This window comes from Dromaius novaehollandiae, chromosome 19 (assembly GCF_036370855.1).
Source record: "Dromaius novaehollandiae isolate bDroNov1 chromosome 19, bDroNov1.hap1, whole genome shotgun sequence".
In the NCBI taxonomy this organism is placed as follows: domain Eukaryota; kingdom Metazoa; phylum Chordata; class Aves; order Casuariiformes; family Dromaiidae; genus Dromaius; species Dromaius novaehollandiae.
The window spans coordinates 6,774,871-6,788,129 of NC_088116.1; the positions used below are offsets into that span (position 1 = coordinate 6,774,871).

The 13,259-nt window shown below is 41.1% G+C and overlaps 1 protein-coding gene across 6 annotated transcripts in view; it reads left to right on the top strand.

The window, feature by feature from the left end:
• MYO1C (myosin IC) overlaps nt 1-13,259 on the top strand; it is a 59,222-nt gene that overhangs the window by 42,917 nt on the left and 3,046 nt on the right. For all 6 annotated transcript variants that reach the window (XM_026105617.2, XM_064523319.1, XM_026105618.2 and 3 more), the window contains exons 9-31: nt 126-197; nt 491-610; nt 856-938; nt 1,667-1,772; nt 2,169-2,249; nt 2,668-2,759; nt 3,799-3,893; nt 4,121-4,167; nt 4,445-4,525; nt 4,696-4,801; nt 5,369-5,486; nt 5,688-5,801; nt 5,983-6,059; nt 6,189-6,257; nt 6,725-6,809; nt 7,428-7,587; nt 7,970-8,053; nt 9,768-9,861; nt 9,966-10,021; nt 10,568-10,703; nt 12,242-12,312; nt 12,803-12,900; nt 13,137-13,236. In XM_026105617.2, coding sequence (XP_025961402.1) covers nt 126-197; nt 491-610; nt 856-938; nt 1,667-1,772; nt 2,169-2,249; nt 2,668-2,759; nt 3,799-3,893; nt 4,121-4,167; nt 4,445-4,525; nt 4,696-4,801; nt 5,369-5,486; nt 5,688-5,801; nt 5,983-6,059; nt 6,189-6,257; nt 6,725-6,809; nt 7,428-7,587; nt 7,970-8,053; nt 9,768-9,861; nt 9,966-10,021; nt 10,568-10,703; nt 12,242-12,312; nt 12,803-12,900; nt 13,137-13,236 — 2,145 coding nt within the window. The remainder of the gene's footprint in view (nt 1-125; nt 198-490; nt 611-855; nt 939-1,666; nt 1,773-2,168; nt 2,250-2,667; nt 2,760-3,798; nt 3,894-4,120; nt 4,168-4,444; nt 4,526-4,695; nt 4,802-5,368; nt 5,487-5,687; nt 5,802-5,982; nt 6,060-6,188; nt 6,258-6,724; nt 6,810-7,427; nt 7,588-7,969; nt 8,054-9,767; nt 9,862-9,965; nt 10,022-10,567; nt 10,704-12,241; nt 12,313-12,802; nt 12,901-13,136; nt 13,237-13,259) is intronic.

Consider the following 13,259-nt stretch of genomic DNA (forward strand, 5'->3'; position numbering starts at 1 on the left):
AAATGGGAGATAGAAGATTGTTTCACTGAACTGTAGTTTTGTGGAATGGACTTTCTGATCTTTTAAAGTAAATACTGATGAATTGAATGTACTGCTTCATAAGTTAATATTCTACTGCTTTGCAGCTTCTAGCAGTTGAAGGCTCTGTACTTCGAGATTCATTGATCCACAAGAAGATCATAGCAAAAGGGGAAGAGGTAAGAAAATGAGCTGGGGACTTGGGAGGCATATGGAATTAAAGCAAGCTAGCTGCCATCAGCTGTCTTACCAAAGTTAAGCAGTTCACTTCTCACACTTCTCAAAGGAGGTTGTCAGTGCAAGTCTCGTATAACCTGGTGGTGGTTCACAGCCAGTGCGGCTGGGAGACAGTGGTGTGAGCCGAGCCCAGACAGGATGCTGTTAAGTGGCTGTTTATTAACAATGAGCGAGGGAAATTTAATCTCTCAGTGGAATGGCTGTTGAAGGGCTTTTTTTCTCCTTCTGCATACAGTTAATCAGTCCTCTGAACCTGGAGCAGGCAGCCTATGCAAGGGATGCTCTTGCTAAGGCTATATATGGACGCACTTTTTCCTGGCTGGTGAACAAGGTTAACAAGTCTCTTGCTTACAAGGTAAATGAGCCTTTTGTTTTTTGACATACAGCCATGTGTGAAGGGGGCTTTCAAACCTTGTAGCTGCAGAGCACAGAAATGCTCAGTTCCTTGCCACAGTACCATATGTACAGTGATTTCCAAATGAATTTGTATTCCACTAAGAAGAGGGTAAGGAGTAAATACTGTAATTAAATAGGGAAGATCAGCAGCGATGCATCATAGCTATGACTATATATGACCATTTATTTTTTGCCCTATTGCAGGAGGGAGACTTTCCAGGTTGGAGAAGTACAACAGTTCTAGGGTTGCTTGATATCTATGGATTTGAAGTTTTCCAGCACAACAGGTTTGTTTCCATCATTGTCTTTGAGTTTTGAGTAAGTTACGCGTGACTTAGTGCTCAGTGTTTTTTCTCCATTGTGGAATAAGACATTTTCCATGTCTGGTACTTCTTAGTAAGAGAGACAGATGATGTTTCAGCTTTAGGGAGTCAGCTGAATAACTGATCATCACAGGGCAGCTGAAAGGCCTAAGTTCCACATTTCTAAATAGGAGCTTCTAATACTTCGGACATCCAGCTAATATTTAGCATTTACAGCTGTTTATTGTCCCAGTATTTTAAAGAAACTGTTGGAACAGTTTGGGACATATTAATATGATATCTTAAACTATGCCTTTGTATAGATCTCTAGTACAGTTATGACTGTTCTGCTGTCTTTCTGTGGGAGTGTGAATGGGAAAACAGTTATTGAACAACTTAAGAGATTATGTCAGTGTGGAACCTAACTCTGGACAGATAGCAATGAACCCAGACTCTCAAATTTATGATATTTGTGGGCCCTTGTTAAAAGTTTTTGTTTTCCTCTGTATCACCTTTCATTTTCCGTTCCTTCTGGAACTGTTTCATGAGATTCACTAAATAATAAATGTAATAAATTTATAAATTCACTAAATCTCTTATATTTTTCTCAATTTACACATAGATGTATTCATGCTGCTGTCCACTGATTATAGCTTATTTTACATGCGGTGCAGTGTTAGTGATTATTTTTCTCTGGTTTTTTTTGTCTGCAGCTTTGAGCAATTTTGTATTAATTATTGTAATGAAAAATTGCAGCAGCTCTTCATAGAGCTCACATTAAAGTCAGAACAAGAGGAATATGAGTCGGAAGGCATAGCGGTAAGAGCCAGCATCACCACACTTCCATTATCTTCTTTGTATCACATCATACGGACCAGAAGACAGATGATTAGAAATGGAGCTGCTAATAACAATGGCCTCCAAAGTAAATGCTTGAAGGAGCTTTTCCTTCTCCTTTCTTTTTAAACTGTGTTGGTATCGGTGTGTGATACGCCTGGAAGGGAGTAATGCCATTTTAATCTTTTACTCTGATAAAAAGGCTTCTTCTTGAAGGGAGCATTAGGAAAACAAATGTTATGAGTAAAAAAGCTTTAAGTTTCAAATTCGACAGACAGACTGCTTAAACAATGTGTTGTCTGAAATATACTGAATTTTGCGTGTTTTTTTTGCAGTCTAGGATTGCTTTCATTCAAGCGTGATTTCTTGTCTTTGCAGTGGGAACCAGTTCAGTATTTCAATAACAAAATCATCTGTGATTTGGTGGAAGAGAAATTCAAAGGCATCATTTCTATTTTGGTGAGTTGACAACACCTTTTTAAATGAAAAGCTTGGGGCAGCATGGTAGAAAACAAGGAGAAATAACACAGGAAAAAAGATTAAAGCTTATATAAGGATTGTTTGCACTGGAGAGCAGAGCACTAATACACAGAACAGTGACACCATCAAAAGTCAATTTGTATCATCTTCATCTGCTCTCAGGAAAGAAGCTTCCAATCCAGGCAGTCTAGAAGAAGAAACGTGTTCTCCTTTTCAGCTCGACAGTTCTCATTTGTTGGACTAAGTGCAGTGAAGGCGTGAGGTGGCCTCGCTATTAAAAGGCCCAAGAGTCAAATCGGGGTGGTGTTTCAGTGAGAGGGAGTTAGAGCTGGCCTGTATGCTGAGAAGCATGCGAAGAAGTCAGTGCTAGAGTGCATGTTTGCTGACTCCTTTTTAGGATGAAGAGTGTCTGAGACCCGGGGATGCCACAGATACAACATTCTTGGAGAAGCTTGAGGAAACTGTGAAGAATCACCCTCATTTTCTCACGTGAGTGTTCCCATAGCTCAGGACAGTTATACTAGTAGGATCCAAGTGTGTGACAGAGCTATTGATGCTAACTGCCTTGCTCTTTTGAAGACTAACCTTCAAAATACAATAGGAGCAACAAAACATTCCATTACTTTCTTGCCTCTTCGCTTCTCTCTTCCTGGCATCCCTCTGCTAATGTGTCCAAGGAATTTGCAGGCTTGCAGTTTCTTGGCTGCTCTAAGATCTGGCCTAATACTTCAGGTGCGATGAACTCTGCTTTTCCTCTTCTGTTTTAGAGTATTAGGCCAGATCATTCTCCAGTATTTGATGGCTTCCTGGGGAAAGATGAGTAAAGTCTAGCCAAGGAATAACTAGAGCATGGAGCAGAATTCTGCTCGTAAAAGTGTTCAGAGGTGTATACACATTAGAGTGATTTAAGCAGTGCTGGTGCTTTTGAAATTGATGTGCCTGACGGTTTAATATTGCAGTAATTCACCATTGTGCATGTCTGCTTCCCAGGTGATATTGATCTTCTTTGACTTTGGTAAACTATCCATATTGCCGTCACTCTAGTTTAATTGGTATGAATTCCATGTTTGTAGCTTTCGAGACTGTTCACTTCAGTTTTGGATTGATCATTTAACATTACTGCAGCACCAAATATCCAGTCTCTTCCTATCAGACACTCTGCTTTGCTCAGATCAGAGTCTGTATGGCATCCCATGAGCGTGCCAGCTTGCTGCCAGTATTTTCATTGCCCTCTCGCCTGCTGCCTCCACTCTAATTTCATCTTAGACCCACCCTGCAGCCTTGCCAGGAAGCTGAAAGTTCCTTCATTTGAAATAAATGTATATAGATTTTATGACCGGAAGCCGACTGGCTGGTTGATGACTCACTTTTCTTACTTTGAGTCTTGAAGATCTGCAAGTGTGATTTTCCCCCCGCCCTGAGTTCATATAGTCCCACTCAGGGGTCAAATGCCGCAGTGGGTTTTGAGGTGAATCTCCACAACGAACAACCGCTTGTTCCTCATGAAGCTTCTTTGCTTTCTCACCAGGCACAAGCTCGCTGACCAGAAGACTCGCAAGTCACTGGGGCGGGAAGAGTTCCGCCTTTTGCACTACGCTGGAGAGGTCACCTACAGCGTTGCAGGTTAGTGCATGCACCATCTTGCCTGTCTCTTAATCCCTTCTCCTCCTCCCATCTCCTGTCCTTTTAATTAAAGCAACTTCACTAGATAGTAAAGATCAATGTGGGCATAGAATACCTCCACATATCATTTGATTAACTGCATGAATCTCTCGTCTTGAATTCCTGCCTTGTTGTGAAGTGCCTGTGGAACAGTGGTGGCAACCTGAGCAATTTTTTTTTTCTTCCAGGTTTTCTAGATAAAAACAACGACCTTCTCTTTCGGAACCTGAAGGAGGTGAGTGTGGATAGAGAACGCTTGTTTCGCCGAGTATCAGAAACGGTCAGATGCAAAATGGGATGGCATCTGAAGGAAAACATGCTTTTAGACTCTGCCTGGAGAATATGTACCTCCAGGTGTTGCACTATGAAAAGACAAATTGAGGTGCCCAGAAGTTCATTTTATTATTAAAACAACAACAAACAAACAAAAGACACCCAACTTTGTCCCATGTTCCTCTGATAGTTCTGAGATGCACTCTGTGCTTCATCTCTGAAAATGTCTTTCTCTGCAGACCATGTGCAACTCTGAGAATCCTATCATAAATCAGTGTTTTGACAGAACAGAGCTGACAGACAAAAAGAGACCTGAAACGGTAAGAACACAGAAGTTAGGTGTTCTTAAAGACCTGTCCCACCTAACGCGGTAACCTCAATGCAAGCCTCTCATATTTAAGGCTGGGAGACTGTGCAGTTTGTTCCTCAGGCACAAGTACTAGCTGTAAGTCATCACTTCATAACGTAGATTTTTTTTCTTTTTTCCTAGGCAGCAACTCAGTTTAAAAACAGCCTCTCCAAACTCATGGAAATTCTGATGTCCAAAGAACCCTCATACATTCGCTGCATTAAACCTAACGACGCTAAACAGGCTGGTATGGCTCTGGTGACTCTTCCTTTCTATGTTTTTGTACAACAGCTGCATAGACCATTAGATCCCAGCCAGAGAGGCAGAGAGAGACGCTAAGTCCTGCAAGACTTTTCATTCTGGGCCAGTGCCAGAGCTTGTGGGGAGGAAGTGGCAGTACCAGGAACCAGGAGTCAGAATGGGGGCAGTGATCTTGCGGAAAGTGATGGAGTAGGGTCATGTTTCAGGTGAAGAATGTGAAGTTACATCACTTCCTTTTAATGATCTCCTTTATTCTCCCTCATTTCCTCATCCTGTTTGCATAGAGCATAAAGGAGAACGTCTTCTTTGGAACTACATAAGTGTATATTAAAAACATATATAAAATGTATATTAAAGGGTACATTAAATAATGTATATTAAAAAGGGGGGGGAACATGGGGCACACAGGAAGTTGTGTGGGATTTACACAGTGAGGATGGGGTAGAGGTGAAAGGTAATCCCTTAATATAAAATGAAGAACTGAAAGTGCCTTCCCCTTATGAAGGGGCAGCCATACATTAGTAATGTTCTTCCATTTTCATGCTCTTTCAAGATCGATTTGATGAAGTTTTAATCCGACATCAGGTGAAATACCTGGGCTTGATGGAGAACCTGCGAGTGCGCAGAGCTGGGTTTGCATACCGAAGGAAATACGAAGTTTTCTTGCAGAGGTACGATGACCTTGGATTTACCCCTCCTCCCTTGTCCTACGGATGTTGTGGCTGGGGAGGTGTTCTGAACAGCAAACAGGCAGCCCTTGTACCCGAAAGACTTTTCTTGCGGGAGAGAGAAGGATGGCTTCTCTTCCGTTCCATTGCACTGTACAGGTTGGACTTTCTCTTGCTAAGGTTTCTCCTGCTGCCAATTTGCAGGTACAAATCACTCTGTCCAGAAACATGGCCTACGTGGGACGGCCGGCCCCATGATGGAGTGGCTGTGCTAGTGAAACATCTTGGCTACAAACCAGAAGAGTACAAAATGGGACGGTTAGTTCCTGTATTTTCTTAATTTGGGGTTGTGAATTATTGGAAGTCAATGTCATTGCTTTTAAATAAGGCTTCTCCGTCTAATGGGTGGGGAAGAGATTAGAGATCCCAAAAGGGATGCTAAGGACAGGAAGCAAACCTCTCTGGCATGTTAAACATAATTCCGCATTTCTATTTCTAGAACAAAGATTTTTATCCGCTTTCCCAAGACTTTGTTTGCAACGGAAGATTCTCTGGAAGTAAGGAAGCAAAGTCTTGGTGAGTCACACACTGCACAGTTAGTTGTTTTGTGCTTTTTGTTTAAAAAAAAAATTGACTTTTTCTACAAAAAAAAAAAAACTCATGTTTGGTCACAACTTCAAATTGCACTTTCTCTTGCAATTTCAGCAACAAAAATGCAGGCCACGTGGAGAGGTTTCTACTGTCGTAAGAAATTCTTGCACATGAAACACTCAGGTATGAGAGAATTGAAACTGCAGTAGTGTCATCTGCATGGTTTGAAATGGCCAATGTGGTTTTAGAGAAGAGGTCGGAGATGACCTGAGTTTGCTGCGCAAGAGTTAAAATCCCCAAAGCCTTGCTGCAGCAAGTAGATGGGAGGGCATTAGGTGTGGTGCCTCGTCCTTCCACCTTTAGTCTTTGACACTCTGAGTAAGAGAAGATTTAACTTATGTTCACACAGCAGCTGCCCGCCCTGCCCCATACGGCAGTTCCCATCTGCAGATGCTTTTATTGACATTGTTTATTTATTCATTGTATCATCTGGTTAAGAAATTAAGTTCTTTCTGACTTGCCACTGTGAAGGCTTGTTTTTTTTGGAGGAGGCTTTCTTGAGCACTCTTCATTCCCAGCTCATGTACCCAGTCAATATTTGTATTAAGGGGCTTGCTTAGTGTAAACATCTTTGGTTTTATTATTTTTAGCAATAACTATCCAGTCATGGTGGCGGGGAACCTTGGGACGCCGAAAAGCTGCCAAAAAGAAGTGGGCTGTAGACACTATTAGAAGGTGTGTTTGAGAGTTTTTTTTTTTTTTTAATCAAATGAGTACTTATTTTCTACAAAAGGATGATTAAGAATACAGTGTCTGTGATCTTTTAATAGCTGTGTGTTTTTGTGATTTTTTTTTTTTTTTTTAATAAATAAAGCTCAGGAAATGGGGGAGTCTGTTATCTGAAGGTAGGTTATTTTGTGACATTTGAGTACGCTTGTCTGAAAACAGGGAAAGCTGTTTGCCAGCCTGATTGCAGATACAACAGAGAAAATTTAGAAACTAGCTTTCCATATTTTATTATTGTTGAAACTCCCCTTTTGGCAGTCAGTGCCTCTGAGTTATGGCTTGGTACTTGCCAGTTCTCAGATTCCCTAATGGAACTCAAGTTCCTACTTCTTACAAATTTCAGTTCCTTTTTCTTCTCGGTGTTGATGCTTATTTTGTAGACTTATCCCAGTGCATTTAATGCCCCCAACTGTCCCCTCATCTTTTACATTAACTCACCTTTTAGCCTTGCTGTATCTGAAAGCTCACTGGGGGCCCAGAGGTGATTGGAGTGGAAGAGACCTCTGTCTGTGATGTTGACTAACCTCCTTTTTCTTTTTCCTTTTTTTTTTTCTCTCTCCCCATCAGGTTCATTAAAGGTTTTATTTACCGGAACTACCCTCGCTGCCCAGAGAATGAGTATTTCCTTGATTATATCCGCTTTTCCTTCCTGATGAACCTTAAGCGTAATTTACCAAAGAACGTTTTGGATAAATCATGGCCAACTCCTCCTCCGTCGCTCTGTGAGGTAGGCAGAACCACCCAAGAAGGGCTTTTTTACTTGATCAAAAATAAGATTGCAGAAAGTTCCAGTTATCTTATCCAAAGTTCCTTGTTTGCTTGGATCATAGGTACAACGGAAGTGAGGAAGGGAATAACTGGGTAAAGAGGAATATTCCCCAGTATTTATTCTGCATTCTAACTCAGTTGAGAAATGTTGCAGGGCAAGTTCTCTTAGAAAAGGGTAGGAAATGAACTTCCTACTATTTAATTCTAAAACTCTATTAATAAAACACTATTTTAATTCAACCTTGTATTTTCTGCAGTTACTTCTCTGTCTTCATTGTTTGGATTTTCTTTTTTTTGGTAACTTAAAGCTATTTTCATTTACTCGATGAAATCTCCTTCAGGCATCCCAGCTCCTGAGACAGTTATGCATGCAGAACATGGTTTGGAGCTACTGCAAGAGAATCAGCCCAGAATGGAAGCAGCAGGTACGTGACAAATTTGCATTACTTGCCCAATTACTTTGATATTCTTGAGAAGAAAAGCAGGTTCTCAGCAGTTGAATGAGAGGGATAAGGGTACTACTAGAGAGGGAAAGGAATTCCTGGAGCACAGAATTCTTCTCTGGTTGGCTAACAATTTCACAGGAACATTTTCAATTTTTACATTATCGACAGAAGACCAGAGAAGGAAAGATAGGGCTGTATAGAATGTGGAAAATAAAACATTATATACATATTTTAATATATGCTATATAAACACTTGTATATTCATGCCCTATATAATTTCTATAGTGAAATGCTATATGTTATTCTTCCTGTGAAAGAAAAATGTAGAGAAGCAGGGTCTTTCCGCTTGCATCAGATAGAGTAGAGAGTGAGAATCCAGCAGGCACAAAACTAGTCATTTTCCAGACAGGCAAGTTATATGACTAATATTCTGTTCCAGTGAATAAAAGTTATATTGAAATTTGATTCATCTTAGTCATGAGAGTGATTTTTTTTTTTCATAGCGGAAAGCTCAGTAAAGAGAGATAATAGGAAATATATGCATTGAACAGTTAAGGCATAACTGCTCAGGAGATATCAATGTTTGCCTTTAAACTGTTTTTTTAATAGTGCATAGCTCAGTTATATTGCTTCTGCAGGCCAAAATATTAAACACTTGTAATGAAATACTGTAGATTAGCTAGTGGGTTAGCCTGTGATTAAGGACACAGGATCAACACCAGCCATTACTGAAACTGAGTTGGAGGTGGAAACCGAGCAGAATATTTCCCCCCCAGCAAACCAGCCTTGTTGATAATGAATTTCAAATTTCTTATCTCATGTACTTTACACTCTGTAATAGTGTCCATTTGCCCTTTATAAAGCAAAGGGTATTTCTCATTTCCATTGTTCACTGGCTTTGTTCTGAAGAAATACATGTTAGGAGCTCAGCGCGCAGGTGGTATTTACAGAGTGGGTGAGTATTCCCTCCCACAGCGACGGTCTTCCAGGATACAGGTTTTATGGTGACTAATCATCTAAACAGGAACTCCCAGTGCAATATGGAGACTAACTGAATCATACTGTTTGTCAGAGGCTAAGGCAGAGAACTCTGAGTAGATGGGAGAACTCTCATGACTATGTTACATGGTGCTGGTAAGGCCATAACTTTTTTGTCAGCATTTCAGTAAAGATGTTCACTAGCTTAAAAGCCTTCAGGAAACCAAAAACCTGAAAAATGAAAAAAAAGTCTTAACAGTGGCAGAGAACATCAGACATCAGATTGGTTAGCTTGACAAGGAAGAGGTTAAGAGTCTCTCTGCATTGGGAGAGTTTTGAGAATCCTTAGTCTAAGAAAGGCATTAACAAGATCTGGAGAATGGATGCCATAGGCCTGTAAACTCAAACCAGAAATATGATGCATACTTTTGAAAGAGGGGAGAGGAGAGGGGAAAAAAAAAAAGGCAGAAAATCAGGAAGCTGAGAGAATTCATTTCTGCCAGAGCACTCTGTAAAGACAGGGGAGCTGTTGAAAGGATAGAGGATGTATGGAATATTTTGTGTAATTTTGTAACTAGTATGATTCAGGGGGTCAGAACTAGATGATTGTTAAAAATATCTTTAAGACAACCATTTCCTTTTGTTTAAAGAGAGTTTTTATACTAAATATATATATATATATATACACACACACACACCTCTCTTGTCTTTGCAGTTGGAACAAAAAGTGATCGCCAGTGAGATTTTTAAGGGTAAAAAAGACAATTATCCTCAGAGTGTTCCTAGACTCTTCATCAACACTCGACTTGGTGAGTAGGTGTTGCAAATTTGAACAGGAAGAAAGAGGGATTCTTCTGCTCTTTTCTTCCTAGACATTTCTCTTTCTGACACCTCATCTTTGCTTTTCACTTAGGTAATGAGGAGATAAATGCTAAAGTCCTTCAGGCTTTAGAAAATGAAGCAATTAAGGTGAGATATGTGTCCTAATACTTTTGTCAAGCTCCTAGAATTATTCAGCAGAATTGAAGTCTTTATCAGAAGATTACACTTCTGAAGAAAATGTACTAAGAATTTTGTATTAGATTAAGGTCATAATACCTTAGATGATAGTGTATGGGAAGGGTGGGTGGCTCAGAAATACAATTTGGAGGTTTGGATGAGTTTATGGCAGTAAGAAGTGAAGGAGTTGTCACTGGCATGGCTGGTGTTCAGGATGCTTTGAGATGCTTAAGGGGGAGAGGAAGAGGGTGATGAAGAAGCCTACACAGAAGTTTAATCTGGCTTTTTCAAGCCCATGGTCAGCCAGGTATAGTCCTGATTTAGCAGGAGTGGCCAAGTTATTTTTCAAAACTCCTCTAGGTCAGCAAAGAAGGCTGTGGCAGGACTCAAAAGGACTGTCTGCACTCCCAGTTTACAAACCACTAGTCAGTACCTTTTGCAAGCTCTCTAGACTAGAGGGAAGGTAGCTGCCATCTAAACAAGCTCCATTTTTAGCTCTGATAACATTTATTTCAGTATGCAGTCCCGGTAATCAAGTACGACCGGAAAGGATACAAAGCAAGAGCACGGCAGCTGCTTCTTACCCAGAATGCAGTCATCATAGTTGAAGAATCCAAAATCAAACAACGGATCGACTATGCCAATCTGACAGGTGAGAATGACAAGATAAATGGGTTTTGACTGACTTGATTACAGCCAAGGTGAAGACTACATTCAGCTAAAAATAATAGAAATAATTTGTGTTTGTCCTGGAAATTCCTAAAACTCCAGAAAGTGAACATCACAAAAATCACTCAGTCTCCCAGAAAACATCTCCCTTGTATCAAAGTCACTTTCAATTGCACATCTCCACTGCAAGGGAGCTGCACCATTATTATGTAGCAGCTGCTTAGGACACTGCTATGGCATTTAGCCCTCTAAATATTTGACACTGACTGCATACCTGGGGGACAGGGGACGACTTTGTAGGATGGAGAAAACGTTCAGTCTTTGATTGATGCATTGTAGTCATTACTTGGCTTTTCTCATCTAAAACCTCTCACTTCTTGGCCTCAGCTCCAGCTCTTAGCATTGCTACACTTCCTCTTTAGAGCCAGTTTTGGTGTTAATAATTGCATTAGGGCAATGTTGAAATGATCAGCTCCATTTGTAGCTGTCACCATTTAAAATGGTTTCCAAGAGCAACACCTGTCTGGGGTTCTGGACTCCCATAAGATGCTATTACTGCAGAGATATATATCCATCTCCATTGGAGTTGGGCTAGCTTAAGTTGAATAGCTTTGTTGAATAGCAAACCCAGTTTGTAGCTATTGTCAAGATATTAAGCAAAATCCAAAAATAAACTGTGAAGAAACAGACCCTACTGAAACACAGCACAATGTTCCATGTGTGTTTGTTTGTGGGGTTTTTTTGTTGTTTTTTTAAAGCAAACATGATCAATGCATTAGAGGGTAAGCCTGTTGCTTACTTACGGTTGGAAGGCACTGCCAGCTGGCTCAGCAGGAACGCTTGAATCCAGAGCCTTGGATCCATGGCCTGGCTCCCAGTGTAGCAGAATGGCAACCTGCAGCAAGCAGCTCAGGATGGGACCTCCCAGCAGCTCTGCAAAGACCAATATGCCAGACAACTCTGTCCCCGCTGTCACAGGAATTGACAGCAACGATAAACTTCTTGGAGCTGCACTCCTACAGCAGCCCCAGCCTTTTTTACCCCATGCTGGCAGCAGCAGCAGACAACAGTGATCATGTTGCTGCAATTGTCCCTTTTCTACTTAGCACCCCAGTAATTAGACCATTGGTCCAGGTACAAGGCTAGAATTAAGCATCTGTCCAGTGGGGTGAGGGGAAGTAAGGTTTTGGTTTCTTACTTGGTACAGAGTAGCTGGCTCTTTTGCAAGTCCATATTGATGAGTGCCACAAAAGCTTGTAAATGAGCATTGTTTCTCTTTCTGATGTAGCGAAGGAAAACTTAGCTATGTTCAGAGGTACAGCTAAGCTGAGTGTCTGTCACCTTGCAGCCACTTCATCTTCTTTGCTGACATCTTAGTGCACTGCTTCTGTGCCGTTTCTCAGCTGTCGGGTTTCTCGGTGTGGATACAACAGTTGCTGCATTCCTGGGAGAGGGTCTGAAATGCTTGTAAGAATCTTGGTATTATCGTGGTGGGTGTCAAATGGCTCTTCTCTATTACAGGCATCTCCGTCAGCAGCCTGAGCGATAACTTGTTTGTGCTACATGTGCACTGCGAGGATAACAAACAGAAGGTAGCAGGACTTGTCTGTCATTTCCCCGTCTGCCTCTAGTAAAAGTTTAACAAGGGAAAGAGCAGAAGATCGAGCATGGGAAGGGAGGGGGGAGGCAGGAAGCACACATGGTAATTTATATGCGTGAGCAGCCCCTCTGCATAATTTTGTGCTTGCTCTAACTCAGACTTTAGTTTTGCTCATTTTTCTTCTTGTATTTATGCTCAAATCATGGCTTTTACCCATGACCGGTTCAGCTGTCCCTTACCCTGATTACCGATACCACGTAAATAACAGGTTAATGGCTATAGCTGCAGAGTGATCTGAGACAGAGGCCCTAGAGAACTCCAGCAAACCTAGTCCCCAGGGAAAGGTTTTTTTTCCTCATTCATGCTATCCTACAGAAATAGTTTTCTCTGTTAATTTATAATATAATTACTGTAAATGATCTTATCATATAGTCTCTGAAAAGCCATGACTGCAACCAAGCATTGTGGGTTTCCCCTCACAGGGAGATGTTGTGCTTCAGAGCGACCATGTGATTGAGACGCTAACGAAAACAGCGATGCGTGCGGACAAAGTCAATAACGTCAACATCAATCAGGGAAGGTGAGCAAAGCCGTCTTGGTTTTCTTGTGCTTGTTCTGAAGCTTTAGCATTACAGGGCCATAGCAAGGTCATCAAAGCATATCTAGTAAACCTTAACTAGGGCTCTATTTCCTCAAACAAGCAGCTTCATTGCAGCTAAGCATCAATACAAAGCATCCACTTACACAGAAAGAGATAAAAGAGTCTGAAGTTCACACATGCTCAATAACTCTATTCTTACCTGTTTCTCTTTGCAGCATAAAATTTACAGTTGGGCAAGGCAAAGAAGGCATAATTGACTTTATATCAGGATCAGAACTGCTTATAGCCAAAGCCAAGAACGGCCATCTAACTGTGGTGAGTACAGGCTCCTCTTGCCA